Consider the following 25,882-nt stretch of genomic DNA (forward strand, 5'->3'; position numbering starts at 1 on the left):
ACATTGATGGAAGTCTTTTGGCTAATGAGCTTTTGTCAGCCCTTTGAAAAAGCCATGGAGTTATTTCTACACATTGTTCTTCCTTCTTAGTCCTGCAATGACTTTCCTTTCAATGAGGTTTATTCAATTCCCTGGTGAAATCTATTAAATTTGCTTCCAGCTCTCTTCCATGCAATACATTCAGATCACAACAAGCAATTTTAAAAAATCTCTAATCTCCCACAGTTTGTTTTGTCCAATGTCAGCTGCTGAAATTGTTGGTAAGGAAATGTAGAAGCACAGAAATTTCAATTTTTTAAAAAATCTGGAGTCTGCCATTCCTCCCATTACTGCAGAGGGCACTGCTGCTACATCGGGGAAAAGACACCCTCCAGTGTTTCATTTTGATTACAAGTGATTCTACGAAAATCATCAGAGTCTAATGATTGGGTTGTAGTAAGTGATTCAAAAGGCATCATTGCTTACCAATGTACTCATCCTCATCAACAAATCCATCTTCATTCTTATCAATATCTTCAAGTGTTTCCTAGTAATAAAAGCACTTTGTAAATACAGTTACTGATGATACATAGAAAAACTTGCATTCATAAGAACATACAAATTAGGAGATGTGGGCCACTCAGTCCCTCTAGCCTCCTCTGCCATCCCATAAAATCATGGCTTATCTGATACTCCATATTCCTGCCTACTCTCTATATCCTTTCATCTCCTTGCTAATCCATAAAAATATTCAGACACCATTTCCACTGCCTTTTGAGGAACAGATTTCCAAAGACTCATGATGCTCAGAAAGGAAAGTCTCCTTATATCAGTCTTAAAAAAGGTCGATCCTTTGTTTTGAAAGTGATGCTAAATTATAGCTTTTCCTACAACAGGAAACATTGTTCCCACAGCACACTACTGAGAGCTCTGAGGATGTCATGTGTTGCACATTTCATAATATCAGGTCATTGCAAAGCACTTTATTTTCAGTGGCCTCATCCCTCTTTACCTTTGTAACCTTGATTGTTGTATTCAGCTACTTAGGCACAAAACACTGGCATTTCCTCCCTAAATCTCTTTGCATTTCTGCCAGTATCCTCCCTTAAGGGGCATTCCTTAATATCTACCTGTTTGACCAATCTGCTGGCTTAATGTCTTCTTATATAGCTCAGTATCAAATTTTGATAACCTACTACCAAAATGCATCTACAGATGTTTTGCTACATTAGTGGTAATATATAAATGCAAGCTGTTATTGCTGTTTCCAAACATCACATACATTGCAGTCTGATGACAAGTCAATGTATGTGATGCAGCAGCCAACCATAGACTCCTCTATGGTCACTGTTGTGATGGTCAAATCATTGTCTAATGCGACATAACTGGAATATTTTTAAAAAGATACATTTTGTCAAAGCTTTTTCTCATGCACTCATCAGGACAATTCACAAGAAATACCAATTCAAGGAGAAAACCAATATTTAACAATACATGAAAAGAGAGAGTGCTGATTGTTTGGCTAATGGATTCTGGTTATTAGAAGCACTGTCATGGAGAATGCACACCATTATTCACAGTTATAATACTCAATCTACAACTGAACAGGGCAGTTGCAGGGGGAGTTAAAATAATCGGAAGGAATAAGCAGGCTGAAAATATGAATGGTTTTGATGTAAACATTGAAATTTTCCACATTTGGGGAGACCTAAAGCAGGGATCACAAATAAAAGATAGTCACTAATTAATACAATAAAGAAATTCAGAGAGAATTCTTGTGGTTAGAGGCTTTTTAATGGAGGTGACAGGGGTCTTGATCATTAGCTAGAAAGCCTTTGCTCCCCTCACAGGTAATGCATTCCAGATTCCCACCAGCCTCTGTGAAAACATTGTTTCTCAAATCCCCTCTAAACCTATTGTCTTTCACCTTAAAATCCTCCCCCCTCCTCCTTTATTATTCCCCCTTCAACTAAGGGGAACAGCTGATACCTATCCATCCTGTCCATGCCCCTCGTAATCTTATATATCTCAATGAGCATTCGCCCTTCCACTCCCAGCCTTGTCTGTTCTAAACAAAACAACCCAAAAATATCCACTTAAAAACCAAAAGAACTGTGGCTGCTGTAAATCAGAAACAAAAACAGAAGTTGCTGGAAAAGTTCAGCAGATCTGGTAGCACCTGTGCAGAGAAAACAGTTCCAAGGAAGGGTCACTGGACCCGCAACATTAACTCTGATTTCTCTACACAGATGCTGCCAGACCTGCTGAGCTTTTCCAGCAACTTTTGTTTTTGTTTTCAAACCCATCCAGCTTCTCTTCATAATTAAAGTCACTTAACCAAGGCATCATCCTGGTGAATACCTTCTGCATGCCCTTCAGTGCAATCACATCATTCCTATAATGAGACGACCAGAAATGAACACAGTATTCCAGCTATGGTCTAATCAATGATTTGTACACCTCCAACATAATCTCCCACGCGCCTAAAATTTATGTCATGACTGATAAAGACGTGTCCTGTGCCTTCATAAGTACCCTATTAACATACTCTAGCACCTTAAGGGATTTGAGGTCAAGTGCCCTCTGTTCCTCTAAGCTTCCTCATGTCGTGCCATTCATTGAGTATTTCCATGTCCTGTTATTTCTTCCAAAGTGTATCACCTCTCACTCTTCAAGGTTAAATTCCACCTGCAACTGATCTGCCCATATTGTGGCGAAGAATAGCAATTATCAATTTTGATTGATTAAAAATTAAATTTAATCTATCAGTACACCATCAAAAGTATTGTGTTGCAGCTACAGAATGTGAGAGCTTCTGGACTGACAGCGATCCAAGGCAAACTCTTCGGTATGCTCCGTTGAAGGCTTTGTGACAATTCAGAGAGGGGAAGAAACACCTGGTCATTTTGTTCCACTTAATTTAAAGACCTTAAAAGAAGTAGTGAGTGAGATAATTGATGCATCAGCTTTAATTTTTAAAAATCTTTAGATTTGAAGGTATTGAATGTAACTTCTTTATATGTTAAGCCAATCGGTAAAGATGAGGCAAATGGGATATAATGTGGAAAAATGTGAAATTGTCCATTTTAGCAGGAAAAACAAAAAAGCATATTATCTAAATGGCGAAAGATTGCACAGCTCTGACTTGCAGAGAGGTCTGGATGTCCTCATGCATGAATTACAAAAAAAATGCAAATACGGCAAGTAATTCGGAAAGCTATTAGAATGCAATCCTTTGCTGTTGGGGAAATTGAATGCAAATGTATGGAGGTTATTTTCAGTTGTATATGATACTGGTGACACTGCATTGGAGTACTGGAGACCTGTGACCAGTGGAGTACCACAAGGATTGGTGTTGGGTCCATGGCTTTTCATCATTTATATAAATGATTTGGATATGTACATAGGAGGTATAGTTAGTAAGTTTTCAGACTGACACTAAAAGTGGAGGTGTAGTGAACAGCGAAGAAGGTTACCTCAGACTACAATGGAATCTTGATCAGATGGTTTAATGGGCTGAGAAGTGGCAGATGGAGTTTAATTCAGATAAATGCTAGGTGCTTAATTTTGGGAAAGCAATCTTAGCAGAACTTATACACTTAATGGTAAGGTCCTAAAGAGTGTAGCTGAACAAAAAGACCTTGGAGTGCAGGTTCATAGCACCTTGAAAGTAGAGTCGCAGGTAGATAGGATAGTGAAGAAGGCGTTTGGTATGCTTTCCTTTATTGGTGAGAGTATTGAGTCCAGGAGTTGGGAGGTCACATTGCGGCTGTACAGGACATTGGTTCAGTCATTTTTGGAATATTGCGTGCAATTCTGGTCTCCTTCCTATTGGAAGGATGTTGTGAAACTTGAAAGGGTTCACAAAAGATTTACAAGGATGTTGCCAGGGTTGGAGGATTTGAGCTATAGGGAGAGGTTGAATAGGCTGGAGCTGTTATCCCTGAAGTGTCGAAGGCTGAGGAATGACCTCACAGAGGTTTATAAACTCATGAGGGGCATGGATAGGATAAAGAGACAAGGTCTTTTCCCTGGGGTGGGGGAATTCAGAACTAGAGGGCATACGTTTAGGGTGAGAGGAGAAAGACATGAAAGGGATCTAAGAAGCAACTTTTTCACGGATAGGGTGGTGCATGTATGGAATGAGCTGCCAGAGGAAGTGATGGAGGCTAGTACAATTGCAACATTTAAAATGCATGGGTATATGAATAGGAAGGGTTTAGAGGGGTATGGACCAAGTGCTGGCAAATAGTACTAGATTAGGTTGGGATATCTGGTCGGCATGGACAAGTTGTACCGAAGGATTTGTTTCCGTGCTGTACGTCTCTATGATTCTACTGTGTGCTGCATTGGTCATCTCAATTAAGGAAAGATGTAAATCATTGGAAGCAATTTAGAGAAGATTTACCAGACTAATAGCCAGAAGAGCACATTGTTTTATAAGGAAATGTTGAAGAGGGTAGGTTTATATCTGCTAGAGTTTAGAAATGTAAAAACGTGACTTGATTGAAACATATAAAGATCCTAATGATTAATACTTCTATCCTAAATAAGGGCATTACGTGTGGATGAAATCTGACCTGGCTAGAGTAACTAGGGATTTTTATCTAAAGGATAGATCATTGAGAAGCAGTGTTAGACACTTATGAGAATATTTCAGAATAATCAGAATTGGTATATTCCTATAATAATGAAAAATTCTTAGGAAAGGACCCACCACCTGAGACGAAACTAAAGATGTTAGGGTAAATATCAAACTTGAAGATTAAGAGTATAATTATGCAAAAATGAATGGCCTGTTGTAGCCAAATCAGTGTTTTATAAACCATATTACTGTGGTTCTATACAGTGTTGCATGAACTCAGGACATTACAAACTGCAGTACAGCCAATGAAGTAGTTTTAAAATGTATTGTAGGAAATGCTGCAGCCAATCTGTGCACAGCAAGTTTCCACAATCAACAGCCAACATAAAAAGGAGAAAGTGAGGTCTGCAGATGCTGGAGATCAGAGATGGAAATGTGTTGCTGGAAAAGCGCAGCAGGTCAGGCAGCATCTAGGGAACAGGAGAATCGACGTTTCGGGCATTAGCCCTTCTTCAGGAATGCCCGAAACGTCGATTCTCCTGTTCCCTAGATGCTGCCTGATCTGCTGCGCTTTTCCAGCAACACATTTCCATCTCTGATCTCCAGCATCTGCAGACCTCACTTTCTCCTCAAAGATTTCAACCTACTGCAAATCCTCTTACAAGGATGCCTTCCTTGAAGACGCTCTCTTTCTCCCCCAGCCAACATAAAAAGTCAGAGCAGGAGTAGCCAATTTAGTTATTCAAGCCTGTTCCACCATTTGAAACAAAATCATGGTTGATTTCATCTTCATCTCTCTCCTGCTCACTTTCCACATCCCATCAACCCATTACTAAGTAAAAATCTATCGCTCTCCTACTTAAATTTACTCAATGTTTACCCCCTGCACTCATGGGTAATCAATTCCACAGATTAATGATTCTTTGAGAGAAGCAACTTCTCATCTCTGTTGTAAATTTGAAACTCTTTATTCCTAAAACGATGACCTCTCATTTTAGATTGTCCCACATGAGGAAACATCTTTTCTACATGTACTTTGTCAATCTAAATTACGTCCTCTCTCATTCTTCTAAGCTCCAGAGAGCAAAAGCCTAATTTGTTCACTCTCTCTTCATAAAACAAACTCCTCATTTCTGGAATCAACCTAGTGAACCTTCTTGACTGTCTCCAATGCAACTGCCTTCCTCCTCAAATAAGGGCACCAAATGCTAAAATTCCATTTGCCTTTCTATTGCCTGCATAATAGTCTTCTGCAATTCATGTGTCAGGACACTCAGATCTTTCAGCACTGAAGCATTCTGAGGTTTCTCTCCATTTAGATAATGTTTCCTTTATATTCCTCTGACCAAATAGATAACCTCACACTTATCAATGTTAAACTTTGTCTGCCAAGTTTTGGCCCATTCATCCAACCATATCAATTTGTAAAATTCTTATTTATTCATTGCAACTTCCCAGCCTATTTTTGTATCAAATGTGGCGACTGTAATGTGTTAACAACAAGATAACCTTGTCTTATGATGTTGGCTGAGTGAAAGTTTAAGTTAAAAGCTGACAAACTCTGAAAGGTTACATGCGAAAGGGATGACTGTGCCTGTCTTATGCAGGAGAAAGATGATTAACAGTACAGTTAATGATTGGATCAGAATTATACACAAATGTTGTCCCCGCCAGGGACATTACAGAATGGTGGAGAAAGACATTTAATGCATTCAGAATTCTGTACTTGGATTATTTCTATTGAATTTCATAGATTAAGCCTCTAATTCAGATTGACCGTATCTGAAGACCAAATCAAGCACCACCCTCTAGACCTTGCTTTGCCATATCTGGCTACATACTTCCATTTAGACCAACAACAAATACACGTTAGTTAAACTAAATGCACAATTGTTCTCATTTATCAGTTTAAGAATTACTAGCTATAATAAAAAAAAATCTTTCATTTACCATATAAGCAATTGAAAAACAAGGAGGTGTCATTACCTTACCATTGTTAAGTAGCAAGAATGTCTTCAGCAACAAGATCTAATTGTTCCAATCAAGCAGCATGGATTAATCAATGTAACTATTAAATAAAGTGTAGCAGTTGGGAAATGATCCATTAACTGTTGTAGTAGAAGACCTTTCTACTGAACTGGGATCATGTAGAAGAAAAAAAGAGTGGTTTATATACACTTAGCAAATAAATTCTGAGCAGAACATTTATAGCACAATTAAAGGTTCCATCTGGTGGTCAAAATTGGAGAAGATGGGACACATACCTACTCAAGGTTAATAGTATAAGAATAGCTTTTAGGTAAAAGGACGCTGTCGATGAGGTTTGTGTGGGAAGAATAGGAGGCAGGCAAAGTCTACTGCCACCTAATGCAAGTGGCTGATTTATAAGCAGGGTCAATACCATCACAAGTTCTTGTTTAAGGTTCCTGTTTGCTTAGTCTGGGCTTTGTTGCTGTATTTTCAGTGTTTCTTTTATTTTTATGGGAACACATGTTTGGTTCTTTTGAGAATGGTATAATTAATAAGGGTATATGTGGTGCCTAGTTCCTGTCAAGTGACGTGGGGGCAACTTAGCACCACCCTGAATGTCCCAAAATGGAAAACCTTCCACCAACAGTAGCCCTCATGGTACAATCAGCACTGAGATGTGGGTGTTAGTTTTTGTGGTTGGGAAGGGAAGGCTTTGGAGGTTGGTGAGGAGGATCAGAAGGAAATAAGTTCTGAACAAGAATTCATGCTGCAGTCTGAATTCATTGTTAGCACCTTCCAAATGAGATGAGACCAATAGCCAAATTAAGCAATTTAATGCTTTAAAATTCTTGAAAAATAAAGCATTTGAGTTGATATTCTGCACTCCAAAGGTCACAGAAAATGAGATATCGAAAATGTCTTTGCTGGTTATTTAAAAAAGAGCATTTGCCTATTTCACCTTTTAATTCAAAGGTCTGATACAGTCACAATGGTCAAATGACCTTCCTCTTTGCTGCAATTGTCCAATTCTATACACACATTCAACAGCACAAAGGAAACTTCTTACTTACATATATAACAATTTCTTTCATGTGCTCAAACTCCTCTGGGTGAAGAAAGGCTGTGAACTCCTCTCTGGTGGCCACCATGTCTCCATCAATATCTGCAGCCTTGAATCTCCGCTCATCTCGAGGAAGCACCTTCTTAAAGCTGAGCTGATCTGCTGCATCTAGAAACTCTTCAGGATTGTCTATGATCCACAAAAGGCCAGGTTCTAAGTTAGTGAGTTGCTGCAATCTAGACCAACTGCATTTGGCACACTGCATTTAACAACCATCGAGATTTCAATAAAAGTGAAAGTCCATTGACAATTCAAATACCATTACGCTGCATCTCAGTGCTATATAAAGTAGATGAAGAACCACCTATACATCAAATATTTCAGCAATCCCTTAGTTAAGTTCAACTCTTAATTTTATTGAAAACAAATCATTGTTCTGAAGTAAGGTCACTGGACCTGAAACGTTAACTTTGATTTCTCTCCACAGATGCTGCTAGATATGCTGAGCTTTTTAAGCAATGTTTTTGTTAGATCTGATCTGTTGGTTGTGGGACCACTTAGGTAAAAACAATGACTGCAGATGCTGGAAACCAGATTCTAGATTAGAGTAGTGCTGGAAAAGCACAGCAGTTCAGACAGCATCCAAGGAGCAGGAAAATCAACGCTTTGGGCAAAAGCCCTTCATCAGGACTACAGGCAGAGTGCATGAAGGGTGGAGAGATAAATGAGAGGAGGATGGGGGTGGGGAGAAAGTAGCATAGAGTACAATAGGTGAATTGGGGTGGGGATGAAGGTGATAGGTCAGGGAGGAGGGTGGAGTGGATAGGTGGAAAGGAAGATAGGCAGGTATGATAAGTCATGGGCACAGTGCTGAGCTGGAAGTTTGGAGCTAGGGTGAGGTGGGGGGAGGGGAAATGAGGAAACTGGTGAAGTCCACATTGATGTCCTGGGGTTGAAGTGTTCCAAGGCGGAAGATGAGGTGTTCTTCCTCCAGGCGTCGGGTGGTGAGAGAGCGGCGGTGAAGGAGGCCCAGGACCTCCATGTCCTCGGCTGAGTGGGAGTGTGGGACCACTTAGCTCTGTTTATCACTTGCTGCTTAAGCTGTTTGGCATGTACGCAGTCCTGTTTTGTAGCTTCACAAGGTTGATACCTCATTTTTAGATATGCCTGGTGCTGCTGCTGGCATGCTCTTCGGCATTCTCCATTGAACCATTGCTGATCCCTGGTTTGATGTTAATTGTTGAGCGGGGATATGCCATGGGCCATGAGATGCAGATTGTGCTGGATTACAGTTTTGCTGCTGTTGATGGCCCACAGTTGGTTCCAGATTTCCCATCTTGAGTTGCTAAATCTGTTTGAGGTCTGTTCTATTTAGAACAGTGACAGTGGCACACAATAGTATGGAGGGTATTCTCAATATGAAGACGGGACCACATCTTCACAAGGAGTGTGCATGTGTCACTCTTATCGATACAGTCATGGACATATGTATCTGCCACTCGGAAATTGGTACGGTTGAGATCAAGTATATTTTTCCCTCTTGTTGGTTCCCTTACCACGTGTTGCAGTCCCAGTCTATCATATATGACCTTTAGGACCTGACCATCTCAATCAGTAGTGCTGCTGCCGAGCCATTGAAATCCCTCACTCAGAGTACATATTGCACCTATGCTACCCTCAGTACTTCTTCCATATGTTGCTCAACGTGAAGCAATACTGATTAATCAGCTGAAGGAGGACGATATGTGGTCATTTCCTTGCCCATGTTTAATGTCAAACAATGAGACTTCATGGGGTTCAGAGTAAATGCTGAGGACTCCTAGGGCAACTCTCTGGGTGATATCGAAGCTGCTAATGATAGTGTCTGGGAGATTATCTGAAAAGCATGATTGCATAAGAATATTATGTCTGGCTGTTGCTTTACTAGTCTGTGAGATAACTCTCCTAATTTTGGCACTAGCCCCCAAATGTTAGTAAGAAAGAATGCAGAGTCAGCAAATACGTTTCTGCCATCTTTCTCGATGCCTAGGTTGATGCCGGATGGTCCGTCCGGTTTCATTTCTTTGTTGAGACTTTTTAAGCAATTGATACAAGAGTGGCAATTTCAGAAGGCAGTCGAGAGTCAAACACATTGCTGTGTTTCCGGAGTCACATGTAGGCCTGACCAGGTGAGGATTGTAGACTTCCTTCCTTGAAGGACATTAGTGAGCCAGATGACATTTGACAATGGTTTCATGGTCGTAAGAATATTCTTAATTCCAGATTTTCTTCGCCAAAATATGTGTCTTCTAACAGTACTATTTTGTAACACTTTGGTGCTGTGGATCAAAGCATATTCTCAAAGATCCATCCTTCAGCATGATGTATATTATTTGACCAGTCTGTGCGCTCCTGTATTCTTTTATCATGGTTCCATCTTGCTCCATCTTGTCTAGCTCGATCTGCAATTTATCTCTTGGGTGGATACTGAACTTATGGGGTGGATCACTGGCATGGCTTGTGTTCTTCATCAATTGCAGTATTGCACCTCTCTTTAAATTGGGTAAAAACAAGGACTGCAGTATTGCACCTCCCTTTAAATTGCCAATTTTCCTCAAGACATTTTGGATATTTCAATCTTAAGTCACGAATTGAACTGATAGAGAAAGGTTTTGAACTTGATTAGTTGTTTTATTTCTGACAGATTCCATGGATTGTATTTACTGTCAGGTCACAACATATTGTTAAACCTATAATTGCTGTCTAACAGTGTCTATGAGGTGGAACATAGTAACTTCCAGGAGAATTGATGGTACTTGCAATCCAGCACTATTGACCCTGCATGTTGAATTGTACACTGCAAGTTTTACATTCATTGGTTTTGACATGGCTTTCATATCCATGTATATTCACAGGTTTCTTTTTAATTCACAGGGACAGGATAATGTTAAGCCCCTGTATTAATCTCAGCCAATAACAGTCCCAGTGTTCTGATAACAAATGGTGGCATGGTCGCTCGGTTATTATTGCTGCTGCCTCACTGCTGGGAACCCAGGTTCAATTTCACCCTCAGGCAACTATCTGTGTGGATTTCCTCTGGGTGCTCCGGTTTCTTCCTGCAGTCTAAAGACATGCAGGTTTGCTGGATTGGCTATGCTAAATTGCCCATAGTGTCCAAGGAGGCGTAGGCTACGTGGGTTAACCATGGAAAGTGCAGGGCTATGGGGATAGCGGGTTGGGTCTAGGTGGAATGCTCTTCAGAGGACTGGTGTGGACTTGATGGGCTGAATGGCCTGCTTCCATTTGTGGCACTTCTATCATTTAAATTTTTGAAAACACATCAGATGGTGTGATAACATTGACGTTTTCCACGAGACTAACAATGAGAAACATGAGTTTTGCTTCTTTGTCTCACAGTATTCTGTCAGATTCTGGTTGTTCCACCATCAATGGGACATCAGTTGGTTTATATTGTAGCTTGAAGATATTCCTCAAGCATGGTTTATTGGGTCAGTGAATTGCTCTTTTTAGCTGCATCAGCCTTTGCTTGTTTGTGCTGCTTCTGCTAATGGCCTTCTCTATCACATACCTTACAAAACTGGTTGAAAGCTGGGCTTTCCTTGAAGACTGTATCTTAAGACCATAAGACCATAAGACATAGAAGCGGAAGTAAGGCCATTCGGCCCATCGAGTCCACTCCGCCATTCAATCATGGCTGATGGACATTTCAACTCCACTTACCCGCATTCTCCCCGTAGCCCTTAATTCCTTGTGACATCAAGAATTTATCAATTTCTGCCTTGAAGACATTTAGCGTCCCAGTGTCCACTGCACTCTGTGGCAATGAATTCCACAGGCCCACCACTCTCTGGCTGAAGAAATGTCTCCGCATTTCTGTTCTGAATTTACCCCTTCTAATTCTAAGGCTGTGTCCACGGGTCCTAGTCTCCTAGCGTCCACCCTCTCCAAGCCATGTATTATCTTGTAAGTTTCTATTAGATCTCCCCTTAATCTTCTAAACTCCAATGAATACAATCCCAGGATCTTCATATGTTAGACCTACCATTCCAGGGATCATCCGTGTGAATCTCTGCTGGACACGCTCCAGTGCCAGTATGTCCTTCTTGAGGTGTGGGGACCAAAACTGGACACAGTACTCCAAATGGGGCCTAACCAGAGCCTTATAAAGTCTCAGTAGCACACAGTGCTTTTATATTCCAACCCTCTTGAGATAATTGACAACATTGCATTCGCTTTCATAATCATGGACTCAACCTGCATGTTTACCTTTAGAGAATCCTCAACTAGCACTCCCAGATCCCTCTGTACTTTGGCTTTACGAATTTTCTCACCGTTTAGAAAGTAGTCCATGCTTGTATTCTTTTTTCCAAAGTGCAAGACCTCGCATTTGCTCACATTGAATTCCATCAGCCATTTCCTGGACCACTCTTCCAAACTCTTTAGATCCTTCTGCAGCCTCCCCACTTCCTCAGTACTACCTGCCTGTCCACCTAACTTTGCATCATTGGCAAACTTCGCTAGAATGCCCCTAGTCCCTTCATCCAGATCATTAATATAATACAGCTGCGGCCCCAACACTGAACCCTGCAGGACACCGCTTGTCACCGGCTGCCATTCCGAAAAAGAACCTTTTATCCCAACTCTCTGCCTTCTGTCAGACAGCCAATCTTCCACATGTCTTGTGATGCCTGGGTTTGCTAATGATTATGTCGAGTGTCTTGTTTGTATTCAGCGTCTGGAATCCTAAGAGGCTCACTTCAATCTTATATCCATCCCTCCACAGTTCTTCCGTTTGTCTAGAAAAATATTCTGGAAAGTTTCCATGGCAAGTTGGGTATAATCACCATCTCAACTATTCTGTTAAATAGCTCCCCATCTGAAAAATCACTCAATGAGCATTTTCTCTGTATCTGTTCATGAACTGATCTACAGATTTGGTAGGTTTCAGTCTAAGTAACATGAAATCTAATCTATGAACGCACATGTTTAATCTGACTCTGAACTGGTCTCCTGATGTGGTCATATTTAATGTCATCAATGGCATTTAATATCATGGCAGTTCTGTTTCACATTCCCTCACTTTTTGTGTTATAAAAACTTCTGGATGAACACAAAGTGAACTAATTATGTATTAAGCAGTGTAATAATTGCACAGCATATTCCAAACAATATATAGGTCTTCCCAAAGTGCTTTAAAAACAAAACTCGAGAGACATGGAAAACAAGCTACAACTCGCAATTATCCCTTTCATATTATTCCACAAAATCTAAATTACACCCCTCCTCCACTGACACATCAAATTGTCTCCACCAAAAGTCAGACCTACTTCCCGCCACATTTTTTGCATTTCAGATTAATAAAAGCACTTTATTTTAAAGCAAGAAAATAATTTGTAGTTTCAGAGACTGAAAGAAATGTTGATGTTACTGGTCAAATGCTCTAAGATGCAGAGAAATATGCTAAAACTAGTCAGTATTCAGTTGCAGCACTGCTGATGAAGTGCTTTAACCCATCAAATGACCTAATTTTGTGCATTTTCAATTTTTGTTTTATAAAGACACAGGGGGTTGTAGTTAGTAATCTGCAAAAAAAAAAGCAGAAAAAAATTTATCAATCTTGACATTCAGGGATAATGGATTTTTACTGCCCCTTGTTAGTGAATAGAAATGCATGAATGGAGTGATAGAATTTGAATAGAAGGCAGGAATGATTTGAAGTTACGCTCATTGCTTTTCTTAGCATCAAAACAATTCCCTCTAGTGAAATTTCTCTAAAGAATGTCAGGAATAGTGTTGGGTATCATCATCTTAGTTTCAGGCTGACTGAGGCCAACAACAATTGACTTGCTGTGACCTTAACCTCTAGACCAAGGAAGGGCAAGTCTTTTGGGTGTCAAAAGATAAAATGGGGTTAACTGGCATTAATAACAGGACTGTTGTTTGCAAATTGGACACAGCTTTCTGGTGACAGGTTTGATTCCTCCACACTAGAATTATTTAAAATGTTCCACTTGATTTGTACTTATGATACCACTTGTTCAAAACCAGACAGAGATCAACTATTATCTCAGGGACTGTGAACTATGGAGATAAAATTAAAGCAAGGAAGCATTGGATGGGTTATTTAAGCAGTGTCAGGTTAATATTAATTCAGCTTGAAACCTTATATAAAGTGACTGTTTATATTTTTAAATTGACCAACACTTAAAGGACACGGAAAATCCCCCCAAAAAACTTCAAATTTTAACAACAACAAAATACAAGTATGATGGGCAATAAAGAACATAAATGGCCATTCAGCCTACTAAATTAAACTTGATCATCCAATTAACGTAACTTAGTTTACAGATATATTTGGGACTTCGTTAAAACGTTTTTCATCCCTGTTCTAAGCTTTATTCTGTTTTGAGGCAACGTTCCAGCTGAATCATCTTTTAAAAATAATTCTCAGGATTTGGGCAACACTGGCAAGGCTGGCACTAATTTCTCAATCCCTAATTGATGATGGTGATGGGCCTTCTTCATGAACCATTGAAGTTTTTGTGTTGAAAATGCTTTAGATGGGGGGGCCACTTTGATTTTGACCAAATGACAATGAAGGAATGGAGATATACAAACACGTCAGGATGGTGTGTGACTCATAAGAGAAGTTCGAACATGTTCCCATCCTGCCCTTAAGGGTTTGTTCAGATAATAGAGGTTAAATGTTCCTGAACATTTTGTAGGTGATACTGTTATGACCAGACCCCTGATGAAGTCCCTCAATTTATTCCAGTTGCAAACAGAATATCCTAGTTCACCCATCAGCTCAGTTGGTCACAACTAGATTGTTTTAAAAGTTGATCCTTTCTCATGTGGATATTTTACTCTGAGATTCAAGTTTTTAAAAGAGCTAATTTAGCCAAGTTTTTTAAAAACAAGAATGACCATCAGTTATAAAATGAGATTAACATGCATATTGTTCACACAGATTAGGGAGAAGAGGTGAAACCAAAAGGTAAAAGTTAAATAAAATCTATAGATCAGTTTTTGAATTGTTAATGAAGAATGGCTAATTGAACACTGTGGCTGTTGCAGTGAAGTTACCACTTGCATTGATATTGGTAATTGAACAGTCTGATCATTGACCCTCAACATCATGATGTGACGATGCCAGTGTTGGACTGGATGGACAAAGTCAAAAAATAAACCTATTGGACTATAACCAGGTGTCACGTGATTTTTGACTTCAACTTCATTAACCATACTGTTAACCATTTCCCAAAGGCTGTTCCCCTGATAACCATATCAGACTGTTCACAACTCTTTACATGTTATGGTCAGCTCATTGAGATCCAGTCAGACAAAGGTGCAAATTTCATGTCCAAAATACTCCAGGGAGTCATGGGTAAACTGGGCCAGATTCAGCAGAATTCTTCAGCATATCGCCCACAGTCACAGGTTGCATTAGAATGAAATCGTCAGACCCAAAACAAAAATGATCAGATGTACCCCATGACAAGGAAAAAGGACTCAATTTTCCTCTGTTCATCAGCAGGGCCTCATCCATAGAGTCCACCAGTTTTGAGCTTAAAAATGTGTTGCTGGAAAAGCGCAGCAGGTCAGGCAGCATCAAAGGAACAGGAGAATCGACGTTTCGGGCATAAACCCTTCTTCAGGAATGAGGAGGATGTTCCGGAAAGACCATTCCCTCCGTGACTCCCTCGTCAGATCCATATCCCCCACCAACCCAATCTCCACTCCCGGCACCTTCCACTTCAACCGCAAGAAATGCAAAACTTGCGCCCACACCTCCCCCCAAGGCCCCAAGTGATCCTTCCATATCTGTCAGAAATTCACCTGCACCTCCACATATATCATTTACTGCATCCGCTGCACCCGATGTGGTCTCCTATACATTGAGGAGACAGGCCGCCTACTTGCGGAACATTTCAGAGAACACCTCTGGGACACCCGCACCAACCAACCCAACCGCCTCGTGGCTGAACACTTTAACTCCCCCTCCCACTCTGCCAAGGACATGCAAGTCCTTGGCCTCCTCCATCGCCAGACCACGGCAACACGACGCCTGGAGGAAAAGCGCCTCATCTTCCGCCTAGGAACCCTCCAACCACAGGGGATGAATGCAAATTTCTCCAGCTTCATTTCCCCTCCCCTCCCCTTTTCTCAGTCCCAACCCTCAGACTCAGCACCGCCTTCTTGACCTGCAATCTTCTTCCCGACCTTTCCGCCCCACCCCCTCTCCAGCCTATCACCCTCACCTTAACCTCCTCCCACCTATCGTATTCCCAACGCCCCTCCCCCAAGTCCCTCCTCCCTATCTTTTATCTTAGCCTGCTTGGCACACCCTCCTCATTCCTGAAGAAGGGCTTATGCCCAAAACGTCGATTCTCCTATTCCTTTGATGCTGCCTGACCTGCTGCGCTTTGCCAGCAACACATTTTTAAGCTCTGATCTCCAGCATCTGCAGTCCTCACTTTCTCCTAGTCCACCAGTTTTGCTCCATTTAAATTGGTTTATGGGCCCCAAGTATTGGCCTTAAATGAATCAAGAAGAGGGTTGAGAGCAAAACAAGGAATTCTGTTTGTTTGATTACAAAGCAGAGTTCTGAGAGTGACTCGCGAGCCTGCGAAGTGGCACGAGAACACTTGAACATCTCACAAACAGTGTTGGAACAAAAAGTAAATAAACATGCCAGAGCCCAAACCTTTTGACCAGGAGATTCCGACCAGAATCAGGTGAACCCTTAAAGGGCCAGTTTAGTGGCCCATATAGAGTAGCCAAAGTCTTTGGGAATTGAATTATCCATCAGAGATCCTATTACCCAGCTAATCCTTCTCATGTTAGTAATTAACAAATTCATAGTTTTTACTCATTCATTGAGAACCTGCTCATATTGGCTCCTTTTAAAACATAAGTGCTGTGATTCTGTTCGCCGAGCTGGAAGTTTTTGTTGCAAACGTTTTGTCCCCTGGCTAGGCAACATCATCAGTGCTTGGGAGCCTCCTGCGAAGCGCTTCTTTGATGTTTCCTCGGGTGTTTATAGTGGTTTACCACTATAAACACCGGAGGAAACATCAAAGAAGTGCTTCGCAGGAGGCTCCCAAGCACTGATGATGTCACCTAGCCAGGGGACGAAACGTTTGCAACAAAAACTTCCAGCTCGGCGAACAGAACCACAGCAACGAGCACCCGAGCTACAAATCTTCGCACAAACTTTGAACATAAGTGCATTATGGTCTGGGAGAAAGGTATTCACAAGGAAAGGATATAACTGAGGGGGTGGGTGAAGAAAGAAGTGGAGCCAGTATATTCCTTCTCAACTGGGAGCATAATAGTTTTGGGGTAACTTGCCTGGAACTATACTGATTTGAAGAACCTCATTTAGAGTCTAGTCATAACAGTTTATATTGGTCAACATTCTTTACCCCATCACCCCATTCTCATGCTTGAAACAGGCTTGGATTTTATTATTTGTAGGATACCTGAAACATGAGTAGTGGAATAACTCCAATTAGTGCTGTAGGACAAAATTGTCCTCAAGTGGACTAGCTGTAGCTGCAAGGCAATGAGAAAGAAAATATATCACAACAGTTCTTTCCTGAGATGAAATGGTAGTTGCTTTGCCTTATTAAATACCTGATGAAAGAGTATTCTTTCCCATTGGTAAAAAGAATTTAAGTAGCAAGCATGCGATTTTCTTTACTGATTATAGACCTAAACATTACAGCTGACTATATTAGCGACTGAATGTTTAACAAGCATGGAACTCCTGAGTCCTCAATATTATCACAGGAATTACTCATTTATTTCTGAGTGTTTAATATCGTTAATGAACTAGTAGAAAGAGTTTTGTCATTAAAAATATAATAGGTATTCAACTGTTACAATCACCAACTTTCAACATTAATATTCAAGTTTGGGAAATGTTATTGCTTTTTCAGTGACTGATGTGTGCACAGTCCAACTTCAACACACAAGAATCTCCACTGATGCCGATTCAATTCTCAAGAGACTTCCTGCTGGTTCTCGTGACTTATGGCTAACACAGTTTACTCACTTTCAAAAGGAAACATTATTTTAATGAGTGGAAATGACTCATCAAATTTAGTGAAAATGGCATATACGAGTTCAAGGTGATGGTGGGTTTTGGTACAAAAGATACAGATACACAAACAGGACCAAATTCATTCAAGGTAAACCTTTGAGGAGAATGGAGTCAAAATACAAAATTTTAAAACTATGGAGGCATTAGAATATTCTTAAACAAGTGTATCAACAGTGTCTGAATGTAAACTTCTTCCAGTTTTGAGGATATTGGTAGGGCTCCCAGCAATGTTGCCTATGGTGAGATCTGTGGCACGATAGGGTGAGGGGCCTGCTGAGGCTAATCGTGAAGCCTCATTCCATCTTTGATACATTTCATAAGCGGCAGAATTATTACCAGAGTGGGTACTTAGTGAATTCAGCTCACTGCTGGTTCTGAAGATGCTGTATGTTGGATATCTAGCATCAACATCTTAGGGCATGTCTGATAGGCACCAGCCACATGCACCTCACATCGACATACACTGGCATCTAACATGTGTCAGACTCTAAAATCCCTCATGGCATATCTCTGATCCACTTACAGGATCCTTCTGCACTTCAGTGCTGTACCTCAGGCTGCACTGGAAACTGTCATTGTAACGCTGCAGCAAGGACACCGTGCACACAGCTCGAAGACTAGACCAGGCTGCATCTCCAAGCTCTTTGCTCATTGTCATAACACTCATTCATTGTTAGTTTACTGAATGCTCACAGCAATCCAACCTGGCCTTTTTGTCCTTTACCCCCTCAGATATGCAAGAATTATGTTACCTCTGTCTTGCCTGACAGTTTACCAGGCATACAAAGACAGGAAACTTGTCATGGTTGTCAGCAGACCTCAGTCAAGTCAAGGGGAATAGCTTTCACTCAGGGAGTGCCAGCAGACGACAGTTCAGAGCCTTGAAAATGGTCAGTTAGCCGCCCTGGGCAGTCAGGGCCAGGATGCTCTCCATATAAGAGGTGAGGAGCTGAACACTGGGGCAACTCACCACCCGTCTAGAGTCTTTCTGTCCCACTGGGGGCTGTTTCCACTAGGAATAAGACAGAGACGGGTATTAAGGAAGATGTTATTGGGTGGCACAGCTGTTACTTTTGGTGTGGATGGCGAGTGAATGGGCAAGCAGCCCTGAAGTCACATGGAGGGAGTGCTGACGGGGTTTGGGGTTGGTGGCAGTGAGTGGGGAAGATGTTGCATTTCTTGTGAACTTTTAATAATACTGACATACAGCTAAATGAAGCAGCTCCACTGCCTACCAAATTGTATGTGCACTTAAACCATATCCAAGGACTGGTCCGCTGCCAGCACCCACATTAAATGCAGGGATCTACAGTGCCTGCTTGGTCTCATGTGGTAGAGGAAAACCATTTCCTTGCCCAAGTGAAGAGGCTAGAACTAGTCAGAAACTAAGAACTAGTTAAGGTTCTGGATTAGTGGTGCTGGAAGAGCACAGCAGTTCAGGCAGCATCCAAGGAGCAGCGAAATCGATGTTTCGGGCAAAAGCCCTTGGATGCTGCCTGAACTGCTGTGCTCTTCCAGCACCACCAATCCAGAATCTGGTTTCCAGCATCTGCAGTCATTGTTTTTACCTAGGAACTAGTTAAGGCTTAAGGCTTACATTGATAAGATAGACACTGCTACAGAGAATATGAGAAGGATGTAGATGTCAGGTCTGACTCCTCTGAGATCCAAACTGTTCTGTAAATGTACATGACAACATCCTAGTGGGTGGTGCATTAAGGCTGTCCTCAGTATTAACCCTTTCAGACCCCTACACCTGATTCAACAAATATGAATGCTTGCATCCAGGTTTACAAAGGAAACAGTTTATCTAGACTTGTTGCCCTATATACCAAGAGCATCACCCTGGCAATTATAGCAATGACATTGCTTTACAATGCAAATCTAAAAATAATGGCAAAAATATATGACTTCAAAATGCATACCAAATAATGGGCATGCACTCTGTACTAATTACCCTTAACCTTTTGGACTACACACCCTCTAACCCCGCTTTACCTAAATACTACATTTGGTTTTGGCTAACTATGGTAAAACAGATAATATCATAACACCAGCCCGCCCCAACTAACAATTGTCTGCATTAATGCAGCAGTCCCAAGCTCTTGTTGATGTTTGTTGTTTACATGATGAAACACTTGTACATCTACTTTGTCATCACTAGACTGGACTGTTCCATCACACTGCTGAGCAACTTCTCATGTTCTGCTCACTATAAACTTGAAATCATCTGAACTTTGCTGCTCATGTTCTAAGTCACTTTAAATCATGTTCCATTATTGCTTTCTGTCCGACTGTAGCTCCCAACCAAACGCTGCTTCAGTTTTAAAATTCTCATCTCTGTTTTCAAACACTTCCATGTCCTCACCCCTCCTTATCTCGGAAATCTCCTCCGATTCCGCCACCTGCAGACACATCCAAGCTCATTTAATTCTGGCTTTTTGAGAAGCCACAATATAATCTCACCATATTTGATGACTGGGTTTCAGATTCCTAGGCTCCAAGCTTGCAAATTCCTCTTTCTCACCTTCTCTTGTTTAAAACTCTCCTTAATGCTTACTTCTCAGAGCAAGATTGTGGCCATCTGCCCTAATATCACCCTAAGAGACTCAGTTTCTAATCTTAATTTACAATGCTTCTCTGAAGTGTTTTGGAGTGAGTGTTTTCTTACATTAAAATCATTAAATAAAAACAGATTGTTATGGTGATAATGGAAATTTAACTCCATGCCCATAAGCTCCCAATAAAATTCCAGAATTACTATCATCCATTATATCCCCTTAATCCAAATCTTATATTAAACTTGATATTTATCATGTCCATTCAGACAGTACCCAACAGATTAACAGGCAGGAGAATTGGACTACAGCAGACATACCAAGATAGTAGCCATACGTCGCTTTTTTGTATTCTTCCCAGGAAATTTTGTTGTCTTTGTTCAGGTCATAGTCCCTCCACACTTTTGCTACATTTTCATAAATATAACGTTTCTGCACCCGTATAATCCATGCTTTCAGCTCTTCAGTGGTTACAAACTGATCCTGGTTGGCATCTATCCTTTCCACAATTTTTCTGAAAGAACAGACAAAAAAAGTTTTGTACTTTGAGTATATCCATGTCAAATGTGTAACAATCAACAATTATCTCACTATGGTAACTGGTTGGGGTACTTTACTTCAGGTACTGACTCTCACATTTAAATCAGAGGTCAGCTTGAATCTCTGTTCATCTCAGGCAGCAAGCTGTGTTCTCAAGAATGACTTCTGCTCATGACTTTGTAAGAACTATGAATGATGGCACCAGGCAGTTTGGTTAATGTAATTTGAGGGAACTTGGATAAGAAGCCACCATGTCTATGAAGGTGAACATTTCAGGAGCATGCAGCCATAACTAGACAGTGACAAGCTTAGGTACTAGATCACCTTGGGGAATTATATTGTGATATTGAAATTTAAAGCAACAAGGGAAGGGAGGAGAGTCTTAGACTTTGCTTTGATGAAAAGCATCATTAATAGCATTGACAGAATATGAAAAACTTGAAAATGAATAGTCCAACACAAAGTTTGATTCCACTAACAAGTATACTCTAGGCAAAAAAGTATTCTGGTATTGTAGAGACATGATCAGTGCTGAAATTTATTTGGATCACTTCAGATGGAAAAAAGAATGATAAAGAGAGCTGTTGGAATATTGCGTGCAATTCTGGTCTCCTTCTTATCGGAAAGATGCTGTGAAACTTGAAAGGTTTCAGAAAAGATGTACAAGGATGTTGCCTGGGTTGGAGAATTGAGCTATAAGGAGAGGCTGAACAGGTGGGGTCTGTTTTCACTGGAATGTCGGAGGCTGAGGGGTGACCTTACAGAGATTTATAAAATTATGAGGGGCATGGAGAGGGTAAATAGACTAAGTCTTTTCCCTGGAGTCGGGAAGTCCAGAACTAGAGGGCATAGGTTTAGGGTGAGAGGGGAAAGATATAAAAGAGACTTAAGGGGCAACGTTTTCACACAGGGAGTGGTATGTGTATGGAATGAGCTGCCAGAGGAAGTGGTGGAGACTGGTACATTTGTAACATTTAAGAGGCATTTGGATTGGTATATGAATAGGAAGGCTTCAGGGGGATAAGGGCCAAATGCTAGCAAATGGGACTAGATTTATTTAGAATACCCAGTCAACATGGATGAGTTGGACCAAAGGGTCTTTTTCAGTGCTGTACATTTCTATGACTCTAACTAAAAATCTGGTTAAAGAGCTAGATTTTAAGAAGCATTTTAAAGGAGGGAAAAAATGTAGAGATGGAATGGTTTAGGGAGAGAATTCAGGGTATAAGACCTAGGCAATCAAAACAATTAACATCAGGGAGGCAAAAGAAACAGAATTGTAAAACTATCAAAAACAAATTTTCATTTCAATTGCTCTTTTTACAACCTATGGATATTTCAAAATCTACTGCCAATTATGTACTTTGAAATGTTATATGGCATATGTGTCCTCCAATTTTGTTCAGAGTAAACTCTCACAAATGGCACTGCATTAATGACGAGGCAATGTGCTTTAGTGATTTTGGCTGTTTGATAATATTATCTAAAATCGAGAAGAGAATTCCAATTATCATCTTTGAAAAAGTGCCATTGAATCTTTTGCTTCCATCCAAGAGGGCAAACAGGGCTATAGTTTAACATTTCATCCAAATGGTGACACATCCAACAGCGTGCTGCGCTCTATCAAATCAGCATATGCAAAATAAGCTCAGATTTTGTACTCCAGTCACTGAGTTGGGCCTGAATGAACAACCTCTGACTCAGAAGATGAGAATGCTACACATTGAGCTATTTGACAAAATAGCAGTCACCTTAGAATACAGTCTTCTCTCTTTGCAGATAAAAAGTAAGACACTGGTACTAAAAAAAGGTGACAACCAGTCAGAAGCAATAGAGCTACACTGCCAGAGGAAGGGTTTAAATGATTCCTATAAGCAATCTCCCTGACTGGGCAACAGGACTACTTGAAATACAACTACAGGAAGATCACAATTTTCAAAAAAGAAAATTAGCAAAAATACTTGTGAATAATATGATTATTATTATAAATCTCAAGCCATAGGGCAATGGACTGTCCTGGAATCACAATTGTAGGATATAAATTTTACAATGGCTTGGTACCACTCACCAAAATGACCGCTGGTAACACCTATGGGAGTTACCGTTGACTACAAATTGTATCGGACCACCAATGTAAATACTATAACTACAGGAGCAAATCAGAAGCTAGGAATCCTGCATTAAGCAACTCACCTCTAGATTACCCAAAGCCCATTTACAATCTACAAGGCGTTAAGTCAGGAGTATGATAGAATACTCCTCAATTGTATGAATGCATCTCCAGCAACACTCAAGAAGCTTGAAATCATCCAGGACAAAGCAACCACTTGATTGGTGCCACAAGCATTCACTCCCCCACTATTGATTCACTGGAGCAACAATGTGTAACGCTCATAAGATTCACTGCACAAATTCACTTAGGGACTTCAGACAGCACTTTCCAAAATCCATAACTGCTACCTTCTGGACAGACAAGGAGAAGAGTTTCATAGGAACATTATCACCTGCAAGTTCCTTTCCAAGCCATTCACCATCCTGACATGGAACAATGTCCATGGAACAATTCATCATCCTGACATGGAACCATTTCTTCTCTATCGTCAGGCCAAAACTGGAACTGCCTCCCTAACAACATTGTGGGTGTACCCATGTCACATAGACTGCAACAGTTCAAAAAGGCAGCTCGCTAACATCTTCTCAAGTGCAATTAGGGATGTGTAATAAATGCTGGCCCAGCCAAAGCCCACGTCCCCTAAATTAATTAAAAACACAATCATTGGTTTCAAAAGAAAATTGGAAGTTTTAGGGATAGAAATGCACAACAGGGATGAGACCAACTAGTTTACTCAGCAGAGATTTGGCAAGAACACAAAAGGGCAGAGACCTCCTCTGTGCTGTAAATAACTTTATGCAATTTAGAATTCTGTTCACTAGCAGCAATCAGTGAGTAGTAGATTTACAACAAAACAACTTACATATATAACACAATTTAAATTTCATAACCAATTCGCAGGAGTGCTTGAAAATAAATTTTCAAGCCATGGTTAGGACTGATGGCTATGAGCCCAGAGAAAAAAGGAAAGTTTTAAAGAGCACCTTAAAGGAATAGAAGGAAAAGTAGAGATTTTAGAAAAGGTTCAGGAAGGAAAATACAAAACCTAGAGCCAAGGCAGTTGAAATTGTTAAATCATAAAATCGACAGGAGGAGTTTGCAACAATGTCAAACATCAGCCATTCCTTTGAAGCCAAGCAGATTGCAAGCCAGTTTTAACCATGTTATTGGATTAGCAATCTAAAGGCCTGGCTGAGGGCTTTAGAATACAGATTCAAATCTCACCATCTAGGTAACATTTAACTAATCAAATAAATCTGGAATGAAGAACTAGTATCAGTAAAGGAGACCATGAAACTACCAGACTGAGGCAGGACTGCGGCTACCTTTATCTGATCTAGCCGTTTTAGTATTCAGCTTTACAGCAAAGTGTACACTCTCTGAAATGGTGGTATATCACTGCTTCCACCACAGCCATTCAGAATAGGCAATTAATGCTGCCCTACTATGATATTCAGCTCCCCTAAACAGGAAAAGAATAAAATCAGGCATGTAAAAGGGCTCTTGTGGTGCAGTAGTAGTTTCCCTATCTCTGAGCCAGGAGGCCTGGGTTCAAGTCCCACCTTCTCCAGACATGTTTAATAACATCACTGAACAGCCTTGATTAGAACATTTTGAAAGTTGGCCATGGTAAATAACGAATATTGTTTCTGACACTATCAGTTTCTTCAACAAGCAAGTAGTGTTAAAATTCTGCCAATAATTTCCCATCAGTTTCACTTTGATTCAGTTTTGACCAAGATTTACAATGTTTCTGATCACAGAATTATACAGACTATTATTGCAGCTTTTGCTCAGGAGGTGTTTTGAGAATATCAAAACAATGCTAAGAATGCTGGATGATATAACCTGATATAATGTTTTGAACGGTCTCCGTTAATTCAAATTAAATGGGTTGTTTTGAAGAGGTGGATGGGACCTCCTGCAGAATCTATCTGGAGACATGTCTTTACGACATGGTTGTCATGACACCAGGGGACCAGGTCAAAACCTAATCAAGAGCACAGCGCTCACAACAGTAGGATGAAGGTAGCCTTACTGCTGCCCTGAATGTGTAATCAGGCCAAGAAATTTGAGGAAGAAAAGCTACAACCAGTCCTTTGCCAGGCAGAAACAAGGTCTGTTTTTAGGTCAATAACCACACAAGAAATATGGAAACTCAATTCAGGCAAGCAAGAGTGTGAAAAGTTATAGACTATAGAATCCCAGAGGGAACTTTGCAAAGGGGTCAATTGCTGATGCTTACAATGAGGTTTGAAGGGAACTTTTCTTCAAAAAGGACATTGGAATATTCATTCTTGTAAAGCAGAGGTTATATTAAATCCAGGAGGAGTTTTGGATTTTAATCACAAGACTACATCTCTGCAGAGAGTTTGATACAATGTATAAAAGGTGGCTTTGGGTTTTCAGTGCTGTTCAGAAGTTAGTTGAAACTAACTTTTCTGTAATTTTGTAAATTAGCTGCCTGTTAAATACTTCTAGGAGAAAGTGAGGACTGCAGATGCTGGAGATCAGAGCTGAAAATGTGTTGCTGGAAAAGCGCAGCAGGTCAGGCAGCATCCAAGGAGCAGGAGAATCGACGTTTCGGGCATGAGCCCTTCTTCAGGAATCAATTCTTGTAGAGGGAGGAAGAGAGCTTCTTCAAGGAAGGCATCCTTGCAAGAGGATTCGCAGTAGGTTAAAATCTCCTAGGAAATACTGTTAAATACTGTTTAGTTGATATTGATTTTGGATTGTTTGCAATAGTAAAAATCTTAAAGTGTATAATCTAGTCATGTGATTCTTTGCATAAGTCCGTGAGATATTTCTGCCTCTTTTTAAAAATTATTGGTCTCTCCAGGAACAGTAAAAACTAGTCATCCCCAAATTTTTCTGTCATAATGAATATCTGCACAGTCTTCTAGAAATTATACTCATCGGAATCAAAGTATTTATCATTATCAAACATGTGAAGGAGTTTAATGTAATG

At 40.5% G+C, this 25,882-nt stretch overlaps 1 protein-coding gene across 2 annotated transcripts in view; it reads right to left on the reverse strand.

Moving 5' to 3' along the window:
- Positions 1-25,882, reverse strand: part of rcn1 (reticulocalbin 1, EF-hand calcium binding domain) — a 50,814-nt gene that overhangs the window by 13,446 nt on the left and 11,486 nt on the right. For both annotated transcript variants that reach the window (XM_043705575.2, XM_087996357.1), the window contains exons 3-5: positions 20,582-20,775; positions 7,606-7,784; positions 466-526 (exon numbers count right to left, since the gene is read on the reverse strand). In XM_043705575.2, coding sequence (XP_043561510.1) covers positions 466-526; positions 7,606-7,784; positions 20,582-20,775 — 434 coding nt within the window. The remainder of the gene's footprint in view (positions 1-465; positions 527-7,605; positions 7,785-20,581; positions 20,776-25,882) is intronic.

Source organism: Chiloscyllium plagiosum, unplaced genomic scaffold (assembly GCF_037043375.1).
Source record: "Chiloscyllium plagiosum isolate Xiang-an unplaced genomic scaffold, Cpla_swu_hap1 HiC_scaffold_18, whole genome shotgun sequence".
Taxonomy (NCBI): domain Eukaryota; kingdom Metazoa; phylum Chordata; class Chondrichthyes; order Orectolobiformes; family Hemiscylliidae; genus Chiloscyllium; species Chiloscyllium plagiosum.